Source organism: Squalius cephalus (assembly GCF_949319135.1).
Source record: "Squalius cephalus genome assembly, chromosome: 25".
NCBI lineage: Eukaryota > Metazoa > Chordata > Actinopteri > Cypriniformes > Leuciscidae > Squalius > Squalius cephalus.
In genome coordinates this window covers 3,489,109-3,513,710 of record NC_137146.1, presented here as the reverse complement: position 1 = coordinate 3,513,710, position 24,602 = coordinate 3,489,109, and the positions used below count along the sequence as shown (strand labels likewise).

The window sequence follows — 24,602 nt, the reverse complement described above, 5'->3', positions numbered from 1 at the left end:
AAGTATCACTTCATATGGGATCTGACAAAAATGTAAATTCTTTCATTGGCTCGATTGAAAGTCTAGAAAGTCAAAATGGGAGCTGGTTTTATTTGTTGGGATTTAAGTCTTCGTCGATGGACTGTATTGGATCTAATAGGCTTTATGCCCAGCTCCACTACTTCCTGAACTTCAGCCAGCTCCTTTGTTTCCTGTCTGCCATTATTGGACAAACTGATTAATCCAGGTGTGTCTGATTAGTGTTGTTGGGACTACTGAGGTCAGGCACACCTGGATTAATCAGTTTGTCCAATAATGGCAGACAGGAAACAAAGGAGCTGGCTGAAGTTCAGGAAGTAGTGGAGCTGGGCATAAAGCCTATTGGAGACTATTGGACAAGTTGACTGATTTGCAGGAGGAAACTGCGAGTTGCACTTCTGAGGAAAAAAGATTTTCCGCGGAGGAAACAAGCTTATCGTTTGTGGGGAGTAGGCTATCACTGAGGATTGTTGTTGCTGAGAATGCATCGTAGGAGAGCTGCATGAGGAAGACGCCGCTGTTTCTTCATCCACGCACTGCACAAACGGTGGAACATTAAGGTAAAATTTGTGACAACAAACTGACTTGGCAAACTTGCACGGCCATTTAAAAAAGTTGTGAGCACACTTTAAAAAAGAGAATTGTTTGTTATGGTTTATCTTGTTCATGTATGCAATGTGTTACAATGCTTGTGTTTATGTACTAGGCCAAATGATGTAGACAAGCAGAAAGTGTTTATTGAAGCCTAAAAATAACTAACCTAACCTAAACTTAATAAAAAAAAATGTTGTTCGATATATGTTGCAAAAACTGAGAAAATCCAAGTTTGAAAAAGCATCACATCTTAGTCGTCATGAAATCAAAATTGACGTATTTTTGGCTTTTAGTATGAATATGTTAGTCTTAGCTACTGTTATCTATAAGCTATAGACCTTATTCATAGCAGCGCCATCTTTGATTTTTAATGGGAATGAAAGCAAGGCTGTGAGTGACAGACATGCATCTCTTCAATGGGCTGTACTGTTATTTAATGCGTTTTTGGATTGTTCTGCTCATGAAACTTAAAAGACTTCACCAGGACATGATATGATTGACAGTAAAATATTAAAAGCAATTTACCCTGATATCATTAAACCATTACTTTATATTTATACACTCACCTAAAGGATTATTAGGAACACCATACTAATACTGTGTTTGACCCCCTTTCGCCTTCAGAACTGCCTTAATTCTACGTGGCATTGATTCAACAAGGTGCTGAAAGCATTCTTTAGAAATGTTGGCCCATATTGATAGGATAGTATCTTGCAGTTGATGGAGATTTGTGGGATGCACATCCAGGGCACGAAGCTCCCGTTCCACCACATCCCAAAGATGCTCTATTGGGTTGAGATCTGGTGACTGTGGGGGCCATTTTAGTACAGTGAACTCATTGTCATGTTCAAGAAACCAATTTGAAATGATTTGAGCTTTGTGACATAGTGCATTATCCTGCTGGAAGTAGCCATCAGAGGATGGGTACATGGTGGTCATAAAGGGATGGACATGGTCAGAAACAATGCTCAGGTAGGCCGTGGCATTTAAACGATGCCCAATTGGCACTAAGGGGCCTAAAGTGTGCCAAGAAAACATCCCCCACACCATTACACCACCACCAGCCTGCACAGTGGTAACAAGGCATGATGGATCCATGTTCTCATTCTGTTTACGCCAAATTCTGACTCTACCATCTGAATGTCTCAACAGAAATCGAGACTCATCAGACCAGGCAACATTTTTCCAGTCTTCAACTGTCCAATTTTGGTGAGCTCGTGCAAATTGTAGCCTCTTTTTCCTATTTGTAGTGGAGATGAGTGGTACCCGGTGGGGTCTTCTGCTGTTGTAGCCCATCCGTCTCAAGGTTGTGCGTGTTGTGGCTTCACAAATGCTTTGCTGCATACCTCGGTTGTAACGAGTGGTTATTTCAGTCAAAGTTGCTCTTCTATCAGCTCGAATCAGTCGGCCCATTCTCCTCTGACCTCTAGCATCAACAAGGCATTTTCGCCCACAGGACTGCCGCATACTGGATGTTTTTCCCTTTTCACACCATTCTTTGTAAACCCTAGAAATGGTTGTGCGTGAAAATCCCAGTAACTGAGCAGATTGTGAAATACTCAGACCGGCCCGTTTGGCACCAACAACCATGCCACGCTCAAAATTGCTTAAATCACCTTTCTTTCCCATTCTGACATTCAGTTTGGAGTTCAGGAGATTGTCTTGACCAGGACCACACCCCTAAATGCATTGAAGCAACTGCCATGTGATTGGATGATTAGATAATTGCATTAATGAGAAATTGAACAGGTGTTCCTAATAATCCTTTAGGTGAGTGTAATCTTTCCCTAGACCAAGGAATTGTACCTGTAGAGTTGAAAATAGCAAAAATTACACCAGTTTATAAAGAATATGACCATGCTATTTTTAACAATTATAGACCAATTTCTGTGTTACCAGCCCTGTCCAAAGTTCTTGAAAAACTTGTTTGCACAAGATTAATTCAACATCTAATAATATTTTATATGTACACCAGTATGGTTTTAGGAAACAACATTCCACTTACATGGCACTTGTCCATTTTTTGACTGAGATATATAAAGCAAAAGATAGAAAAGAAAACACTATAGGTATTTTTCTGGATCTTTCAAAAGCATTTGATACCATTAACCATTCCATCCTGTTAAAAAAACTTTCACATTATGGTATACGAAACAATCACTACACTGGTTCACCAGTTATCTTTCAGACCGGTATCAAACTGTCAACTATAATGGGACAGAATCCCCTTCAGTGCGGCTTACCACAGGGTTCCATCTTGGGTCCCTTGTTATTTTTATTATATGTTAACAACCTCCCTAATGTCTCAGATAAACTTTCTAAAATTTTATTTGCAGACGATACAAGTGTATTTTACTCCCATAAAAACCCTGAAATTTTAATAAAAGTAGTTAATGAAGAACTTGACAAGTTATCTACTTGGTTCAAGTCCAACAAATTGTCACTCAACATAAAAAAAAAAAAAAAAGTTATATATTGTTTGGTATTAAGTCTGACACATTTAAATCTTCAATGAAAATTCAAATATCTCCATTAACAATGTTAGATCTGCTCGTTTCCTCTGCGTTATACTGGATTACTCTTTATCTTGGAAACCTCATATTAGTGCCATAAGTACAAAAATAGCCAAAGTGGTCGGTATATGTTGTATTACTCAATGTTGTATCCATATATCAATTACTGTAATGTTGCTTGGGCTATTACCCACCCAACTAAACTGGAATCTATTTTTCGACTTCAGAAGCGAGCTTTAAGAATAATATTTTGTGTAAATCGTAGACACTCCTCCCAATCACTGTTTGCTCAGGCAAGTATTCTTAGTGTTTACCAAGTGAATCAGCTTCAAATTGCTTTATTCGTTTATAGCTCTATAAAAAAGTTATTTCCCCAGCACTTTTGTAATATTTTTATTTTTAATAATGAATTTCACCAGTATCCGACTCGTAGTAGTTGTCTTATTAGGCCTCCCTACTCTCGTACGACTCAAACACAGTTTAGTATATTATACAGAGGGTCAAAGGTATGGAACAGTCTTCCCACATCATTTATTGAGGTTTCTAAAGAACAGTTTAAACAGAGAGTAAAATTGTTGTTACTAAGTTGTTTGAATTTATGGGTTTGTGCTCTAAATCCAATTTTAAATTGTTTTATAATATGTTTTTCATTTGTTAAATATAATTGTTTCTATGGAGATTGCCACTAATTAAGCCCCTTGAGGGTTTTTCGGCAATTGTCCATCACATTCTTTTTGTGAAATGTATAACACTGTTTTTTATGTTTTTGTTGTGAAAATAAAATAAATAAATCAAATCAAACACTGGAAAAAATATATTTCCAAGAAATTTCAGTTGACAAAAACTCCTGACAAAATAAGCTGTAGAAAATTGGAAATTGACATGCAGCCAGGAATCATGTTTCCTGACATTTTTCTGAGCCTGATATCAACACCGGGGAAATAAAATAAAAACAAATAACCCAACGTTTTTTTACTGTGTAAGTAATCTAGGAGCTTTATATGTGACCCTGGATCACAAAACCAGTCATAAGTCGCACGGGTTTATTTGTGGCAATAGCCAACAATACATTTTATTGGTCAAAATTATTGATTTTTCTTTTATGCCAAAAATCATTAGGATATTAAGTAAAGATCATGTTCCATGAAGATATTTTGTACATTTCCTACCATAAATATATAAAACATTTATTTTTGTGAGTGAATGCAGCACAATCACGAACATAAATGGACAACTTTAAAGGAGATTTTCTCAGTGTTTAGATTTTTTTGCTCCCTCAGATTCCAGATTTTCAATAGTTGTATCTCGGCCAAATATTGTCCTATCCTAACAAACCATGCATCAATGGAAAACCTATTCATTCAGCTTTCAGATTATGCATAAATCTCTCAATTTCAAAAAATTTACCCATGTGACTGGTTTTGTGGTCCAGGGTCACATATAGTTTTTTACAGTGGATGGCATTGGAAACACGGCAAGTCCATCCCTCACAGCCTCACTTTCATGCGCTGCTCCAAAACAATAGGCTCCTTTGAGATGCGCTCAGCCGAGGGCTGTTGGAGATATAGCAGCTGCAGTGAGAGGAGGAATGAAAATGTTTTCTGGGGCTTTCATCTAGATGTATGTTCTGCCTTGAGTTCAGTAAAGGTTCACAAAGTTACGAACGACGACTCATGTTATTCAATTATCTTATAAAAGGTAGGCTGCTTGTTGTTTAATTCCATTCGAAAGACTTGTTTATCAATCATTTTTGTTTTAATACAGACATGTTTTTATATGTTTTTAGAAATATGAAAACAGTGACATATCCCATAGAGAGATAGAACTGTCAGACAGATTAGGAATATTCACACATAATTTATACTAGGGATGTCCCGATCAGGTTTTTTTGCCCTCGAGTCCGAGTCATTTGATTTTGAGTATCTACCGATACCGAGTCCCGATCCGATACTTCTATAATACATAAAAAAAGAATAAAGAAGAGCGAAAAACAGATCCAGGATGTTCCTTATTTTTTATTTAATTCACCTTATTTTAACATTCAACAACTCTGTTAACAAACAGAGCACTTCTGTGAGGTAGCTTGAACAATCAAGTAATAAATAACATAAATTCTTCACTTTTGGACTTAGTGCAACAGTAAATATAAAAAAAGTCTAAACAAATAGCACCTCAACTTGAAATACCCAGCAGGCATGTAAACAAAAAAAAAAAAAAAGTGCCACAGTGTTTGCAAAGCCAGTAATGTGCTTTTAGGTACTGCACTCGCCGATTTCACACCGCAAGCGTCAGCGGCGCGTGAGCAGCGCGTATTTTTTTCGGCGTCCATGTTAATCAATGAGTGCATTCACACCGGGAGCAGGAGCAGCGCGTGAGCGTCCAGCAAGAGCGTCGCGTGAACAGCAGTGCAGCGGGGGTTTCGGCGCCGAGTCTATTTTTGCTGCGCCGCTTATGCTGAATTAAAGTGACAATGCATTGATCATGGCCAAAAATACACCGCAGTTTTATCCAAAAAGTGCATTGATGATATCTATTGTGTTTTAAACAGTCGATCAAATGACCAACAGCAATTTAAAAAGAAAACAAATGTCCAAAAACAAACTTGTTGCCAGAACAATAAAAACAAAGATGAACCAAAAGTTATATAAATGAAATTATTAATAAAATAAGCTTCTTGACAAGTCTTTTCTCTTAAATGTATTTGAAAATGAAATAAAGCAATGCCAACTTATCAATTATAGAGTACTCTGTCTGTACACTACCCGCGGTTCAGCCGCGCCTGACAAACGCTGCCAGTGTGAAAGCAAAACGCGCGTGTCCTGCTCCTGCTCACCATACGCTCTGCTAACGCGTGCAGTGTGAAACCGGCGTAACTCTGTGCCACCGCATAACTATAGATGTGTTAAAAAATAATGAGAATATATATACATATATATCCGAGTCCTGATCGGGAGGTAACGTCCGATTCCGATCGAGTCTGAAACCACGTGATCGGGCCCGATTTCCGATCACGCGATCGGATCGGGACATCCCTAATTTATACACATAAAAACATGATATCAAAGTTTTAAAATCAAACATTTTAAAACCGAACAATAGCCTACATCACAGTTGTTTAAACCAATGAGCATTAAGCTCTGTCATCAGCCAGTCATTTCCCATCATGCTTTTGATCAGTGCAGCGTGGAGAAAACTGCAGAATCGACTGCAGAATCCGACACGGCCGCCTCGCTGTCGCAAGAGTTTTTTTTATATAGCCTACATCAGCATGAGATAGAGCAAGGTGGACCACACTCGGACCCATTTCTAACCGGCATGCATCTCGCGGTGATCGGTTCTGGCAGATTTTGGGGGGTTAGTGCGCATGCACATGAAGGGGGGTGTGGGGAGTGGAGGAGAGAGAGAAATGAAGAGGGAAGTTAGCTAGAGGAGAGATGTCCTAGACAACGACAAAGACTAACGTTAAAAATGTATATTCTTGAGAATTTTGATATGGCCGACACACGACCAAAGAGATGACGTTCCGATGAACAAATAACAAAGAAGAGGGAAAAGGAGAACGAATGCACAAAGTCCCGAATTTACATCGGAAAAGCGTTCAAAAGGTGTCGAGAACTCCGCCGGCAGAAGGGCTTCCGATCCCACATTCAGGTGTCTCTGTTTTTGCTGAACAGGAGTGTAAATCCAGTTTGGTTTTTCTAAATGGTTCATGACTGCTTCAGGAAGCACGGAAGGGAGGGGGAAGGGACGGGATGAGGAAGAGGAAGGGTCGAGCTAGCCTCCGTTTTGTTTGACAATACTTTGAACATCAACAAGAAGTGACGTCACCCAACATCGCTTAGAGCAGGGATTCCCAAAGTGTGGTACGCGCACCCCCAGGGGTACTATGGCAAACTATGTTTGCGTTGGTTACCGGATGACTACGGGGTGGTTCTACGACCAAATCCTTCTTTTCTTCCGAAGGTTCTTCTTCCTCAGTTCATAAATCAGCATATCGAACTGGCCTCTTTTCAGACTTCTTCAGAGTCTGATCCAAGTGCCCAACTTTTGTGCCCTGTCCGTGCCTTGAAATATTATGTGAACTCTACTGCTCAGATTAGACAGTCAGACCAGCTATTTGTCTGCTATGGTGGTGTGAAGAAAGGTGCTCCAGTGTCGAAGCAAAGGTTGTCGAACTGGATAGTGGAGACAATTACGTTGGCCTACAAGGCAGCAGGAAGACCTTTGCCCTGTGGACTAACTTGCCATTCCACTAGGGCCATCTCATCTTCATGGGCTGTTTTTAGAGGAGTTCCCCTGGTGGATATCTGCACTGCTGCAACCTGGGCTTCTCCATGCACGTTTGCCCGGTTTTATAAGGTCAACGTTGCTGCTCATCATGCCGTTAGTTCTGCGGTTCTTCTGGAGCGGCCTTAAATCATCAGGTGGGTGGCATTCCTCATGACTATGTTGGTATGTGTCATCCATAGTGTTTACACTGCCTCTGGCGGTCAGTAAGAATGAAACAGAACGCTAGTTACGTATGTAACTGTGGTTCTGTGAATTCTGGATGACCGCCAGAGTTCTCAGTCACTCGGAATGCGCGAGAAAGGCGTACCGAGGTAGATTGCTGAGCTACTGTAGCCTATAATCCTCCAGGGCTCAGCATACGTCACGCAACGTGACTTTGTTGGTATATTTACTCGACCTATCTTAGCTGGCGCAGCGATTATCCATAGTGTTTACACTGCCTCTGGCGGTCATCCAGAATTCACAGAACCACAGTTACATACGTAACTAGCGTTCTAATCGCACCGGTGTGATCGTACGCTTTAAAGGGTTATCTAATGTAAAAAATATAATTTATTTGTCTTTTGGAAGCTGCATTCAAATCCATTTCCCCCCTCGGTTTGAATGGGCATGACGCCTCTGCTATTTGTATTTTACAATGAAGAGAGAAAACCATGAAACATGGTTCCAAATCGCTGCGGCTGGTGGAGTTTCCTGTTATTGTCAATGAGGGGCTAATTCAACATCAAGAGGAAAACCAGTGCGCGGTCATGAAACTCGGGTGTGCAGTCATACAACAAACGGCACAGATTTATCTCTACTAAATCCAAGTTATCTGCCCAATGAGTGTGCGCATTCATGTGGAGGCGGAAAGAGGAAATGGACACTGTTTACAAGAATTTCAATATGGACGATTATGTGGAGAGCAGAGAAGAAAGCAAGCAATCCAGATTGCCAAAGATCTGGCTGCTCTTAGTTAAAGGTCCCATGACATGAAATTTTCACTTTCTGAGGTTTTTTAACATTAATATGAGTTCCCCTAGCCTGTATATGGTCCCCAAGTTTCTAGAAATTTCAATCGGTGTAAATCGAGCTTTTGCTATCTTTCTCTGCCTTTGAGAAAATGGAAGCTCAATCGCGCTGATCTTGAATCTCCTCCTTGTGACGTTACAAGGAGGAATGTTACCTCCCCTGTCTCTGCTTTGCCCGCCCAGAGAATATTTTCCGCCCATGAGAAAATGAGCTAGGAAGTAGGAACGCGCGCGCGCGATTTTAGTTAGTCCACGAGAGATATCATGGCTTTTGAGCGAGCGAAGCATAACAATTGCTCAATAATTGGATGTACAAATGAACACCGAAGGGTTAATACAGAGCTGGGCTTGCTGAACGTCTGAAACTAAAGTCTGGATCACTCTCTTTGGCTCAGCTACACACCTCGGACAAGTAAGTCAACTAATGATATATAAGTGTGTTGCTTTACTGTTTATGGTTGCCTAATGCCTAGACTGTTACACGTAGAATGTGGCTGTCACATTAGCTATGCAGCTATGCAGTTTATGTGTGTGAATACACACACTGTAACGCGAGTGTTGTACACTTCTTTGTTATTTGGATAACCGTTTTCCTGTTGGTTATACGGCGCGCGCGATATCCGCATTTCAAGATCGCAGAGCTTGATGATGTAATTATAATAAGATAAATTACAGATGTTACAGATCTCTCATGAAAAGGCAACAGTAGGTTAGCGTTAGCTACATGATAATAACTGTAAACCATCCGAATAAAGTACCGTATCCAGACATAATATTTTAAACTAACCATTCGGAAACGTCCTGCTGGAACCGCTGAGTTGTTGCTTCTCCATCCGGATCAGATTCTGGGTCAAACTGAAATGCTTGAACGACTGCGTGTCTTCGTGCCATTGCTATCATAGATTGCTATATCCAACGTAAACATGCACGGACCGGTACCGTTGCGCAAGATGGTCAAGGCCACACCCACCCTCCACCTTGCGCCGCCTTTCTCCTCCTCATTAGCATTTAAAGCTACAGACACCGAAACGGCCTGTCTGAAGGAAGCTCATTCTGGGACTGGCTTGTAGTGGCTATAATTCTGCACCGAGGCTGAATTTTTGAAAAGAGATTTCAGATACAGTACTAGGGACCACTAAGGCCTATATTAAAGCCTACAAAAAGTAGCATGTCATGGGACCTTTAAGGTAGTTTCCATCTGACACAGAGGGACAGCAACAGCTGTGAGGTCTTGCAATCCATTCCAGAGCAAGACAGATCAAATAATATCAGTGAGCTTAACGTGGAGCGAGATCAACTGCGGATGGAAAGGGCTCTAGGGCTTCAATGGTGAGTGCAGACAGACACTCTGTACTCTGTAAAGGGCAAATCATAGTAGACGTGCCCGTGGGATTTTGTCAGTGATCGGCTCAGTCTATGATCCTTTCAAGATCCAGTCAAGCTCATTTTACAGGAATCATGCAGGACAATTTATAGCTGGAATGATGAGATTCCTCCAGTTCTTGACCAACAATGATTGAATGGGTTACTGGTCTGGATCAGATTAATGCATTTACAGTTGACTAATGTTTGAAGCCACATGGTTTTGGCGCAACTGCACAATTTTCAGATGCCAGTGAAAAGGGATATGGCTCCGTGTCCTAAATTAGATTACTGAATAGTTATAGCTCATGTCACCTTTCTTCTTGGCAAGGCCAGATTGCCACCCCTCAGAACAGAACTTCAGCTTAATTTGAAGGAATTGTGTTTTTGGACTGTTTTGAATTCGTAAACACCTTAAATATAACTACCTATTGTTTTATTTTTGTTCGGTTATTGTTGAAGTCCACTTCCCCATATTTCTCTTTCTGACAGACGGACAGCGTGGCTCGGCGGATGGACATGAAGTCTCTGCTGACACTGTCAGGTAAAAACACAAGAGTTTATGCAGCATCATCTTATTGTCTGATTCTGTGTAATGGGTTTCTGATTCTGTTGATATTTGCTACAGTCATGTTGAATTTTAAAGGGGTCATATAATGCCATTTTTGTACAAGCTAATATGATTCTTTAGGGTCTAAATTAAAAGTTTGTAATATACTTTAATTAAAAATTCTCATTAGTATTGTAAGAAAGCACAAATTTTACCTGGTCAAAAACAGCTGTTTTCAGCACGCCGTTTAAGTGCATGTGTCTTTAAATGATAATGAGCTTTGCTCACCCCGCCCCTCTGTTCTGTGCGTACACCGTTTGAAATAATAACACAATAACTATAATGCGTTGTTCATTATAAACGTGGGATTATGAATTATATTGAGAACGTCGTACATAGAAAACATGCTGTAATGTACCCTGAGTGTAAACAGTGTAAACATTCATTGTGAAGCCTGCAGCAAGGTTTGCAAATTTGCAAAGATTAATATAAATATTAATATAAAGGTTAATAAAACATTACACTCACTTCTTCTGGAGGTTCAGCAGGAACACGTTGGAACCGATCCGTTTTTTCTCGTTTGTAAAGCTGTCTGGTGTGAAATGATTGCAATCGTGGGGAATCCCCGCGTCAATCCTTTGGGCATATCCCTTCAAAAACAAAACTCAGCCACTGCTCATTTACATCAAAATGACTGCTGTGTTCCTTATTACACCGAAGAACACCACAATCGCAGACGCCATTCTGCTCATAGACAGCACTCCAGTGAGGGTATCAACAATGACGTGCGGGCTATGATTGACAGCTCGCTCACGAGCGAGGGCGGGTCTGTGTTGAAACGCGTTGCTGTTAATCACTAATCGTGGGAGGGGCGTCGATTTTGTGACGTCACAAAATCGAACGGCTTGATTTCAGAGAGGGTCAAACATATAAGGAGATTTTAAAAAAACCACTGGATGGATTTTTATAATTTTATGATGGTTGTGTACAGGCACTGCTAACACACATTTCAGTACAATCAACTTGTAAAAGTGCATGTACCATTATATGACCCCTTTAAATCAAACCAACCAGTTTGCAGTTTTCATGCAACAGAAGAGGCAAATGGTTTAATAAGCTTTGTTTGTCTGGTTAATTGACATTAAATGATGATAAATGTTGAAAATTTCCCCCCAAAATTATTGCAGATTTCACAGAAATATTAATTATATTACTAATATGATCATTTGGTTACACAGATTTGCATTTCACTGCCATTTTTTTCATGATTCACCCAAAACTGACTGGGTGCCGCCGTCTCATTTCAATGTCAATGAAGCTGCAAATTAAACTTAAAGATGTAGTTTCTTAGTGCAGAAATAATCTGATTTATCTTTTTATGTCACAGTGTTGTTGGCTCTCATAAGAGAAGACAAGGGACAAAAACCAGAAGGTAAATACACACATTTTGTGCACAAGATCAGAGGAGCTAAAAAAAAGAGATACTATCAAATCTATTATAAAGCACAGCATTAAGAAAAAACCAATGCAGATCTGCAGAACTTTGGTGCAGGAAACCTCATCACTTCACCCAACCAGCATACTGATGTTTCTAGTGTCAGTAAGTACCTCACTGAGGGTCATTTATAATGAACCTCCAACCTTGTCCAAAGTAATTCCTGTCGTTCTTAAATTTCTTACACAATCATGTATGAAGAACATCATGTTCATATTCCAGGATGACAATATCCAGATTCATCAGGCTCAGATTGTGAAAGAATGGTTGTGAGGAGCTTGAAGAATCATTTTCTAACATGAATCGGCACCTCTGAGTCCAGACCAAAAATGTATTTACATCTCGATTGAAAAAAAAGTTGTGGTGTTATTTCAATCAAGAGGTCATCAAGATCTTGTGTTGTCAATGCAAGAGTCCAGCACTCTGTAAAGTCTCCTCCAGCACATCCCAAACACTTTCAATGAATTTAAGCTCTGGATTCATGTGAGAAAATGATTTTCACAACCATTCTTTCACAATCTGAGCCTGATGAATCTGGACATTGTCATCCTGGAATATGAACATGATGTTCTTCCTACATGGTTGTTTCAGAAATGAAAAGCTACACACTCCATCAGTTAGAGTTAGAAGAACTGTTGCCAAATATATAACATGTTAGAAACATAATATTCACTGCAATAATGATCCAATCATAGACTCATAAGCTTTTGCTTATTTAAATCCAAACAGTGACTTTTTTTGACGGGCAGTGTATTTTACAATAGTAAAGTAGTCAGACAACCTGGCATTACAGAAGACGTGTCTCTTATGTGTCTGTATTCTTTCTCTCAGTGTTTCTCCTGCCGACGTTCTCTGATGTGTTTGCTGGAGATGACATCACTCTGATCTGTAAAGGAGTGGGTGAACCGATAAAATGGTTCATTAATGGAAGTCAACAATCACATCAGGGTTCTTCAATGCTTCTTACAGCAGTGACATCAAAAGACAACGGGAAGTACGAATGTGAGCGGGACGGATCGAAGATTCCCCCGTACACACTCACTGTCGAAGGTATGAACACCATCCTAAATAACTCTAAACGTTCCCTCATGATCATCTGTTCCTCCTGCTGTTCCTCATCATCTCTCTCTCTCTCTCTCTCTCAGAGCTGGAGCCTCACGCTCAGCTCTCTCCATCTATAGGTGGCGCTGTGATGTCCAAAGGTGGTGGAAGAAACCTGGAGCTGTATGTCGACGATGATGCACATGGCTGGAAGTGTTTTGCGTTGCGGGGAGAGAGTGGCTTCAGGCTAAACCCCGATGTTAAGACGGACAAGACGGCTGTTATATATGCACAATTGAACGAAGCAAAAAGAGCCACTTTCTGGTGCAAGAACGGTACACAACGAAGCAATGCTGTGACGCTGAAAATGACAGGTGACTCCTTCCTCATTTCCCTGATGTATTTCAGATCCCCTGTGTAGTTAAAGGGAAATACAAAAATACTAATTCTGTCATTATTTACTCGCTTTCATGTAGTTCCATGATTTGTAGATTAATTGCATTGACGCAGATAAATTCAATGGAGTCCAAAACAACACTGGATCTCACTGAGTTTCCTAGAATTTTTTTTTCTGACCACAAGTTGCCAGCGAGTTCCTATCAGTCGTACATGCTCTTGAACATGTTAAGCAAGTGATGTTAGAGTATATTGAATTTTCACAATAATTAAATCTGAATGTAAAAGTCAAGTAATAGACCATGTTCTCTGGTTTAGATTAAGGATTTCTGACTCCTTGAATCAGGTCCTCCTCAAAAATACAAACGATATCCTCTAAATCTCAATGTCTTCCATAAAGAGCCATGGGACTAAACTGGAGAGCAAATGGAAACTGATTCTCAGATGTTGAGGAAAAGACACCTCACATCTGTCAACTCTATTAGTTACAGGGCGAATCTCAACAATAGCTCAAACTGTGCTCAGACTTGCCAAAACATCAAAGTCTATAAAAGTCAGATCTCAATATAAAGTCTAACACTTCTCCAAGATCAGGGTTTATTCGTCTATACTTCTACTGTATTGCATCTATTTACTCATTTGCATCACAAAGACAAAGTTGATCATTAAAGATTAAATTCCCAAAATTCCAATATACATTTTGAATCCCTTTTTCTTAAACAGCCAATAGCCTGTAGTTTATGTCAGTAACACCATACTTTAAATGAAGCATCAGGTTCGTGCAGCAGTAGATGATGGATGTCTGACCTGTGTCTCTGTGTGTCTGTGTGTCTCAGAGCTCAGGGTGATGTTGGAGCCTCCAGCCGCTCCTGCATGGTTGGGGGAGAGCGTGGCTCTCAGGTGTGCAGTCTGGGGTGGGAAAGCAGAAAAGGCTACATTCTATAAGGATAATAACTCAATCGCAAACACAACAGAAGACACATACATCATCACCAACGCCACACAAGCTGATGCCGGACAGTACAAATGTCACGCCACCTACAGGTACAGCCACATCAGTGCAGACGCTGCCCAGCAGGAAGGACATTCTGATGCCCAGGAGTTAAAAGTTATAGGTAAACATTACAATAACTGCCTCACCTCTCCCCTTCATTTATACACAACCACTACTAGATAGTACTAGTAACGAGGCGAACAAGACGTGAGGCGTGTGGATCCATGTGCAAACAGCCCTGTTTGCTGTTTTTAAATGTGCTATATAAATAAATACAAACTTGAAACTTGAAACTTGAACTTTTATTTATAAACATGGTAAACAGGCAAGGGTCAGACAAAGGTAAACAGGTATGGTACGGGCAAAACACAAGAGAGATCTTAGGGCAAGCGTGGGTCTACAATCGGTGAACAATATCCAACAGGGCAAGGCAGAGAGAAAATCCAGGTACACAAGCAATGATCCAAACGAGGGGCAAACAGAGTCCGAAGGGCAAGGCAAAGGGTTAATCCAGGAAACACAGGCAGATATCAAAACATGAGAAAACAGGCAAGGCAAGCCTTAACACAACTGAGTGGGCTCCGTAGAGTAGCTATCGCTAGGATATGCGCTATACTCAGCACTCACAGAGAGAAAGTCCAAGGCTTATAAAGTGTGTGTCATTGGGTGATAGTGATTGTGAGATAGTTCTCAGCTGTGAGTGTGATTAGTGTAATCAGCTGTGTGTGTCGTCCGTGCAGTGGATGATGGGAAATGCAGTCCAGTGTGCTGTGTGGTGTGAGAGTCAACATGGAGAAGCGACCTCTGGTGGCTATCGGGTGGAAGGCCACAGACCGGATTCGTGACAGTACTAGAACTAGAAAGTATTTTTGGACATGGTACCATGGCATTCCTGAATACTGTATATGTAAGAGTGCCATGTGATAGTATATAATAATAATTATAATAAAAAGGATTACATTAATAATAATAACAATAATACTAATATAAATAAAAAAATATTTATATATAATAATACTTTACACTAAGTTTGCAGTACAAATGAGATATGTATGAATATATCAGTTATATATAAATTATTATAAAACATTACTAGTAATAATAATTGTAATGATTAGAAAAAAAAGCAAGCATACCGCTTCACCAGTAGCCTATAGTCTGATTCATGAACAAATTACTCTCTTGAATTTATTTTGTGCAAGAAGTTTTCTTTAAATGACATATTATTCCCTCCGGTCCGCTAATGTTATTTCGTCAACACTTCGAGGCCTATGCACACTAGCTTGCTTGATTTACGTTAGTTACGCGCATTTACGCGTTACGTTGCGTGAGGTACTTTGTGTTGTACGTTGCCATGTTCCCGCGCGCAAAACGGTAACAATGTATCTTACAAGTGTAACATGATGTAACCTTGCTCTCACTTGAAATGTGTCCCCAAATTAAGTCCTTGAATTTGAGGCTATTGGACCTGGAAAGTCCTTGAAAGGTCCTTGAATTTGAAGTTAACCAAAGTGTGGGAACCCTGCACTGAATCTGTCAGAGCGGTTTCATTTATACCTTTGTCAGATGCTTTTATCCTTATCAGGATACGCATTCACTGGGAGTTTCTCCATGACCTTAGCTAACGTTAAGTCACTATCCTACGAGCTGAGTTACAGGAACAACCACTGAATCAATTATTTTCTAAGTCATATCTGTGTGTGGTTCAGGTAGGCCTCCTGCTGCTACTGTGAATTCAACGTCTCCTAAGAATCTGGAGTGTTTCTGCAGAGACTGTCCTGCCAACTGCACGTCCAGTTACTGGTATCACACACTCTTTAATGACTCATTTGCATGCCGAAGACTGCCTAAAAATACAGACATTATTACCGTGGAGGAAGGAGGACTGTACAGCTGCCGGAGGGTGTGTGAGAAAGGTTTCTCCCGTTTCAGCAACGTTTACAGCTACACAGGTACCTAAACACACACACACACATGCTACTCATGTCCATAAGCCAGTGTTATTTTAGTATAATTAATATTCTGTTATAGTTTTTATTCATATTTTGAATTAGTTTTGTTTTATATTATCATTTCAATTTTAAAGTTTTAGTAATTTTGTTTTGTGTTTTTTTTATTTTATTTTTTTAAGTAATTTTAGTGCTTCAACTGAAACTTAATGAACATTTGAAATGTTGCTTTGGCATAATTGACAACTAATTGAAATAAAATAAGTTCAATCTCAGCTACTTAATTTCAGCTTTTACTTAATTTCAAGTTTTAGTTAAACGATAATAACCTGCCAAAAAAAACATTTGTTATTGTAAGCTGAGAGACGAGTCTAATTCATTTTCTGTGGTAATCAACAGCAGAAACGGTTCACAAAGTATCGGCTACACCCAGTTTCAGGGCAAAAAACACATGCACGCAGAACTGTATGAACACTTTCATTGTCCGTGCATTTTAATGTTGACATTACTCATAATGAACTACAGTCACTTCCAATTCTTACTTCACCACTTCTCATTATTTTTAGTATTAAAAAATGCATTCTCCTTCTTTCTCATAGCACAACCAGAGCCTGTAAATGTGCTGGCCATCATTATGGCTGTGATTCTGATGGTTCTCGGGGTGTTGATCGTGGTGCTGATCGTGCTGAAGTGCAGAAAACGTGGAGGATTCAGTTTTCAGGTGATGGACAGGTGGACAGGTGGAGACTTTGATCAAATCCAATTCACCAATTTACCACATGCTAGCCGAGGACAAGGACAAGGCTGAGGTGGGTTACGAGGCAGGAGGCGGTGTACCACACAATGGGACCTGGAGATTAATGATGGGTTGGTCATGAACGGTCATTTTGAACGTTTTGACTCAGGAACAGAGAGTTGTCTCAGAGAGTTATTTGTTCATTTTGTGTTTACCGTGCATGCGCTGTACTGGAAACAGAAATTATTAGTTCACTTCGAGTCTTCGGGTTCGAGTTAGGTTTGTTTGTTCACATTATGTCACGTGATGAACGAACGACTCGAACCTGAAGACTCGGAAGATGAACAAATCAATTCTGTATCCGGTATTACAGACTGCAAAGCTCAGTTTATGGGGATGTCATGTGATGAACAAACGGCTCAGATCGGGAGGTGAGGTAAACTAACAGACTGCATGGCCTGAAGACCCAGATAAGCAATGAATTAATCATTTCTGTTTCTCATAATTTGGCCTTGGCCTTGCATTGCAATTTTTTTCTTATTTTAAATGTGATCAACATTTGATGTGTTTGGAGAATTTGGCTATTAACATGTAACATTTTAATTATATTCTGCTATTTCTGCTGAAATTAACGAAATGACTTGAAAAAAGATTTGTTCATTTTGAAGCGCCTACTACGATCACATAATCCGATGGGTCACAGAATTTGGTGTAACACTGTAAAACAGGAGAAGAAACAAACAAGCAAATAAAAAGGATGAAAGAACTTGGAAGAAAAAGCACCACATTATGATTTACCAATGATCAATTCTCATTTTGACTTCCGATATAAATTCTCAAATTCTCAAGTCTTTTCCACCAATGTTCCCTATATACTGTCTAACCCTAATCCAACCCTACAAGTAACCTAAGGGGAAACCGATCATCTCTCTTTACTACTAGTTATAGCATAAACATGAATGAACATCAGAAGGTATGTTGAAAGATACAGCACAACTTGCCGAAATGTGTCATGTAATCATTTCCAAGCATGAAAGGATCTCAATAAAACAGCTTGTAATATGTCAAGTAACGTTATATTTAGCCGGGAAAAGCCATTCAGTGTCCGTAGCTCGACAAATAAACAATATAAAGGAGCATTTTGCTAAATATATGCAATATATTTCATATTCATTTTTACTCAACCTCTTCTTCAATATTTAATGTTTGAATAAATTAAGTTATAATAGCCTCCGTTTAATCGTTTATATTTTTTAAAAAACTCTCCAAATTCTCACATCATTTACATTTACAAATACAGTGCATGGACCTCCAAAGTCGACTCCTCAAAAACCACACAAAGTGAACACTACGGTAATCCAAATGACCCAAGCTGACGAATCATTGTCTTTGAAGATAAATAAAAGGTGTGTGAGAGAAAAATATGATTATTTTAAACTACTATTTTCACTATATTTTTCTTTCATCCCTTCCGGCCAACGGTCACACTCGGGTTCACGCTTGAGGTAACCTCAGCACATTATGAAACTGCAGCGCATTGAACGGCATAAATCATGAGCGAATTTTCATTTCATCCCTTTAATATAATGAAGATTACGACTATAATATCAAATTGCTAATGTAAATCACCTTTGGGATACGTGGAGATGCTCAGGAGAGTGAACGCCACTTTTAGAAAGGGACTTTGATGTATTTGCATTTGCACTGTTTATTCATGTTTAATAACTTGTTCAGACTATTAAAAAGCAAAGCATTTTCGGCTTGTTTAATTGAATATGTATATAAAATGTATCATCAAAATTATAACTGTTTGCAGCAATAAACTTTTATTGCAATGCAACTGTAGTTCAGTGATTCTCCACTAAAAGGCAAACTGGTGCCCAGCATCAAGAGGTCACTGCAGGATTGAGTTGGTTTACTGGTTATGCAACACTGGTTGCTCATTTTTCCTGTTTATTGTTCCTTGTATAGTATATTTTTATAATTCTAAGTGTTCAAATAAAAAAAATGTTATGAATGAAACCGTGGTTTTCATTACTTACTGACGTCTGCATCTTCAGTTGGACCACCATTTATGGATCCCTTAATAACATTATCACCATAATAATACACCAGATATTATAAATGTGAATACCAAATGCAGATTAAGAACTCCCAGAATAGGCCTACATACTACGGTAAATATACACACTCACAAAAAAAATATTATTTTAAGTATCTAATAACTATTTAATATAAATGAATAATGTATGTAGAAATGCATATGTAGAAATACCTTTACATTACAAATAACGATAAAGCAGTAGTTTAGTTTGCTGTAGATCAGGATTCTGATATTCTGCAGCAATGATAAATATAGCTGCGAGCAGCGATTACGGGCCCAAGCCGGTGGCACCGCCACCCCGGTGCCTTTAGTTACCTAAAGGCTCCGGGGTGGTGGTCCCGCCGGCTTTGGACCTTCATCGCTGCTCGCAGCTATATTTATTTATATATATATATATTGACATTACTTTAATCCCTCACTATAGCAAAACCGTTTGAGATTTTATTTTTCAAAATAATCAGTTAACAACATAGGCCTGCTGACTATAAAAATTACAAATATGGAGGTTTTATATATTTTATAACATATGATACAGTGAAGCAACCTCACTTGACGAGTGTCATTTCCTGAATACAATCACAGTTGAAACTGTGACATTGATTTCATACAACAGGTTAATAAACAGTTCCAATTAAGTCACTTACATTTTAGATGCAATATTGACTGTTTTTGTTCTGTTTCAGCAGCGAAAATAGTTAAACAAAGATCACAGCAGAACCATCACGAACCACGTGTTTTCTCATAACTGAACGATTCAGCATTTTTAACGAATCGGTTGACTCAAAGATTGAATGATCAATCCATAAACATCTGTCTTAATCATGATCGACTCATTCGAACGAATCGTTTGAACGAATGAATCAATGACTCGCTTATTAAGATGGATGCCTGGCGACACCTAATGGCGGTTTAGTGTTGTTTAAAAGCATCATTCTTTCCAACGTGTGTGTGATTTGTGTGTGCAACATTATCAATGTCAGTGTGGACGTCTGTATTTTTCTTTCACTTTTATATTAGCGATTTAAAAGCACCCGCTCGTGTCACACGTCGATTAACCGGTGGGAAAATATCCTCAGACACATACCTAATAAATGTATATTTAAATACAACATTGGCCTACCTGGTAAAAAGTTTTATATACTATTTTGATGTCCTTTTGGACACAAGAGGGCAGTATAGCCCTATGTTTGCTTTTTTTGTTTAACCAAATAGCACTAAATAGCCTGTTTTTAACATTTTCATTCTTCTTGAATTGCAAAAACAGAATAAAATGGGTTTAGTTGTGATATTTGTATACTTTTATATAGAAATAAATGGTATATAATTACATTTTTAGAAGATTTGAGACTTTTAGTGTTTCCTTTTTGGACATTACTTTAAACCCTCGCCATAGCAAAACCGTTTGAGATATTATCCATTCACAATTTAGCATATTTAATGTATTTTCATCATGTTGAAAAAGTTTGGTGGGAATAAAATATAGTTTAAGGGGAGTGGCTAAAAATTCAGAGGCTGATTTTGCAAAAAAATCCACATTCAGACCAAAATATCTGACTTCCTGATGGCCGGAGCTAATGAATGTAAATTAGAAAGTTGTCCGGCTTGATGAGTACAATATACAAACTAATTTTTTTTTTACTGTAGTTAAAACTAACCCCCCCACTTTTGTCAAAAGCATGTTGAAAGTGACACACTTCCTGCTGCCAGTTGGTGGCGCTATAACTTTGACTCACAATAGTTACATCCATCTGATCGCCCTTTTACCACGAACACACTGCTGAAGTTTCATCAAGATCAGTTAATGTATGCAGAAGTTATTCCACTTCGTGTTTTTCTTTTCTCGCCATAAATTCGATTCCTCGCCACGGCCAAACCGTTCGAGATATCAAAAATCCGTCCGCAATTTAGCATCCTCAAAGTCTTGACTACATGCACACCGAGTTTGGAGGGGACACGGTGAATTTTCTAGGAGGAGTATTTCACATTCCACAGCAAGCGTTTTCCAAACAACCCATAATAGCCGACTTCCTGTTGGGCTGGCGTAAAACTTGTCCGGGGAAAGTTGTTCGGCACGATGAGATCTATATGTGTACCGAGTTTCATATTAATTCATGCAAGAGTTTTTGATATATGGACCAAGTTTTAGAACCCCGTTCAAGGGGGCGCTGTTGAGCCCCCCAGCCACGCCCGGGTACCAGTTTCAGCCCGGCCCTGATGGCCATGGGTTCTGACCTGTGTAAAAAGTTTCAAGAGTTTTCGAGCAGGTTAAGGCTCCCAAAAGCCCCTGAAACCTTGAAAACAAACATTAAACTCAACAGACAAATCCCTCCCACCCCTCACACACACAGAGACAGACAGAGAGAGAGAAAATTCTCCAAATAATCACATTCAAACTAAAATATCTGACTTCCTTTTGGTTGGAGCTAATGAATGTAAATTAGAAAGTTGTCCGGCTTGATGAGAACAATATACGAACCGAGTTTTGTGACTCTATGTAAAACTAAGCCCCCATTTTTGACTAAAGGTGGCGCTACTGAGCCCCTCACCACGCCCGTTTCTGAAACTTTGCACATGTCTACTGGCTAATAAGTGTGATGTGTCTGTCGAGTTTCATGCAATTTCAAGTATGTTAAGAGTCTCAAAAGCATAAAAAAAGAATTTTAAAGTTTGATGCGTTGCCACGGCAACAGTATCTAAGATATCAATAATCCTTTCACAGGTCTACATCTGCCATGTGTCTACATTGTACACATAAAGTTTGAAGCAAATCGGGTAAAAATAAGAGTGATTTCAAAGCATTTTGAAAGTGACACATTCCTGCTGCCAGTTGGTGGCGCTATAACATTTACTCACAATAGTCACATCCATGTGATCGGCCTCTTACAACGAACACACTGCTGAAGTTTCATCAAGATTAGTTAATGTATGCAGAAGTTATAACACATAAATTGTGTCATCATTTACTCACCCTCATGTCGTTCCAAACCTGAATGATTTACTTTCTTCTGAGGAGCACAAAAGATGCTCATTTGAATACATGCAATTATAATGAATCAGGACCGAAGCTCTCCGGCTTAGAAAGAATCATAAAGCATCATAACAGCAGTTCATATGACTCACACACCATATTCAAAGTCTCAGGCTTGACAGCTCAAATCAACGTTCACTTTCATCATAATTGCAATTATATTTCCGATATGTATAAGGGGTTTACAAACTATACAAATTAAATATATGAATACAATTTATTGATTAAATTATTAAAATGTTATGTATACAGCATGGTAGGAATTTATTTATGCTGATTTAAATGACGAATTTTATTTAAAAAAAATAGAATAAATTAATCAAATTAAAAATATATTAACAATATATTTTTACTATTTTTAGAAAAAAAAAAAATATATATATTTTTTTTCTTATACGCAAAATTGAGGTTCTGTTTTGTGTGTGTGTGTGTGTGTGTGTGTGTTATTGCGATATTTAAACTAGAATTTGTGAGAGAGAGAAAAGACAGAATTGTGAGTTTATACTGGTTTATATCACGCAATTCTGAGAAAAAGGTTAGAATTATATGACAAAAGGTCACAAATACCTTTTTTTATCTTTATAGTTAATTGAATACAGGGATAGGCCTACTCGACCCCCAAATTTAAATTGTCACATAATTTACTCACCATCATAGGCTACTCATACTGTCTCAGTTGTATGACTTGCTTTCTTCAGATTAACATGAATATTTTTAGAAAAACAATCCATCGTGAGTAACGTTAGGCTACATAATAGCTACGTTACTGGTCCAAACCCAGACAAAGTGAACACGACAGTAATCCAAACGATAGCAGCTGGTGATGAATCAATGTCTTCTGAAGCTAAATTATAGGTGTGTGAGAGAAAAATATGAATATTTAAACTTTTAAACTCATATTTTGACTAAAAATCATAGCTTCCAGCCAACTGTCACAACGTTTACGCTTGAGAAATTCTCGCGAGAAGTGCCGTGAAGTCACAGCGGACCGTTACTTCTCGCGCGTGTTTCTTCGTTATATCTGGGCAAAAATCATGAGAGGATTTTCTTTTTGGGGGTGGGCTATGTAATATAATTAAGGTTACAATAATAGCCTACTATGAAATAATAAAATTTAAACAAAGAAGTGTCACCTGGCGGGGATAGGCTACATGAAGATGCTCTGGAGAGTGAACGTGACTTTCAACTTCCACCTCCAAAAGCTCAAAAGTGTGTACCGGTGTCGTGTTTCAGAATATCCCAGACAATCCGCTGGAAACTTAGAGATCTGACTCCATTCTGATCAGAAAAGAAACCTTACATCAAATTCCCTTTGCTTGCCCTTTGCTTCAGACTCAATCTACAGTGAGTTTGGTCCAGATAGTGAAGAAATAAGGCACTTCACCTTTAAAGAGTCTGATACTAGGCTAAGTAAAGAAAGAAATTAGAACATAAGCGTATACAGTTAACACAGCAAACAAGTAAGATTACAGTTACAGATCCACATTCACAGTTTTAGAAATTTTCTTGCAGTTATGAGAATTCAGAGGTTGATACCTACTATAACAGGAGAAAGAAAGTTAGTTTTGTGCAATAAAACTGAAGGATTGAATTGAAACCACAGAAATCTAAAGGCTATAAATGTAAATACTATTAGCATCACGCATTAATAAGCATCAAACCCACACAAGGCTATAGATTGACCAGGCAATTACACTCACACATAATTACACAGAATCAGTTATTGTGAATATCTGCGTGATAGTTATTGATTGTACAGTTTATGCTATTATAGTTTGTCTGTGGGGCTGAAGAGCATTAACACATCATTAGCAAATGTACTAGTTTCTGAGCTTTTTTATAATTACACTGGTTTAACAATAGATTTATTATATAAGCAATGATATTTCAAGTAATGTCATTCTCAGCCTCATTCAGCATCATGTAAATGTATTTGGATTCTTGTTTATTTGGAGTATTTCATTCTTTCATCATGCTTATTGTTAGATCTTAATTATAGTTATTGTGTTTTTGTTAAATATTTTTATTCATGCACGTTGTTTTGTATTTTTTGAATGTAAGAACTTAAAAAAACAATGGATTTTCTGTTGATTTAATTAAAGATGTATATCAAAATGACCACAGCTGTATAACTGCATGCCGCAATAAACTTTTATTGCTATGCAACTGTAGTTCAGTGTGTCTCCACTAAACGGCAAACTGGTGTCCAGCATCAAATTCAGGTTTGTTTGTTTCAACCACAAGAGGTCACTGCAGGATTGAGTTGGTTTTCACTCACTGGTTAGTCATTTTGCATTTGCCAGTGATTAAACAGTTTATTCATGTTCCTTGTATAGTATATTTTGTAATTCTGAGTGTTAAGATTAAATTGTGTATAAATTAAGCTGTGTTTTGTTTTCTCTGGTGAAACCTGAGACGGATAAATTGCTTTTTCTTGAATACTTGCTGACTGCATCTTTAGTTTGACCATCATTTATGGATCTTAGAAACTGATCCCTTCATAACTCCACTTCTGATGCATT

At 38.6% G+C, this 24,602-nt stretch overlaps 1 protein-coding gene across 6 annotated transcripts; it reads left to right on the top strand.

The window, feature by feature from the left end:
* The first annotated feature begins 369 nt into the window (after window positions 1-369).
* Window positions 370-18,788, top strand: LOC307153368 (basement membrane-specific heparan sulfate proteoglycan core protein-like). Of its 6 annotated transcripts, none has more exons than XM_079862801.1 (9): window positions 370-578; window positions 7,382-7,549; window positions 10,280-10,331; window positions 11,725-11,769; window positions 12,664-12,882; window positions 12,978-13,247; window positions 14,106-14,384; window positions 15,973-16,215; window positions 16,812-18,788. In XM_079862801.1, exons 3-9 carry the CDS (start codon window positions 10,301-10,303, stop codon window positions 17,018-17,020), a joined length of 1,296 nt encoding a protein of 431 aa, XP_079718927.1. In that variant the 5' UTR covers window positions 370-578; window positions 7,382-7,549; window positions 10,280-10,300; the 3' UTR covers window positions 17,021-18,788. The 6 variants fall into 6 exon arrangements, with proteins under 6 accessions (XP_079718927.1, XP_079718925.1, XP_079718930.1 ...); XM_079862799.1 differs by lacking the exon at window positions 7,382-7,549 and adding an exon at window positions 11,869-11,937 and having other exon boundaries at window positions 472-578; XM_079862804.1 differs by lacking the exon at window positions 7,382-7,549 and adding an exon at window positions 11,869-11,937 and having other exon boundaries at window positions 472-578; window positions 15,973-16,239; window positions 17,397-18,788.
* The last annotated feature ends 5,814 nt before the right edge of the window (window positions 18,789-24,602 follow it).

What these genes read in the sequence shown, in the direction of transcription:
- LOC307153368 (XM_079862799.1), top strand. Translation starts at nt 10,301, where the DNA reads ATGGACATGAAGTCTCTGCTGACACTGTCAG. An exon ending in CAAGGGACAAAAACCAGAAG is followed by an intron (nt 11,770 to 11,868) that starts GTAAATACACAC and finishes AAACCAATGCAG; the next exon opens with ATCTGCAGAACTTTGGTGCA. An exon ending in GTACACACTCACTGTCGAAG is followed by an intron (nt 12,883 to 12,977) that starts GTATGAACACCA and finishes TCTCTCTCTCAG; the next exon opens with AGCTGGAGCCTCACGCTCAG.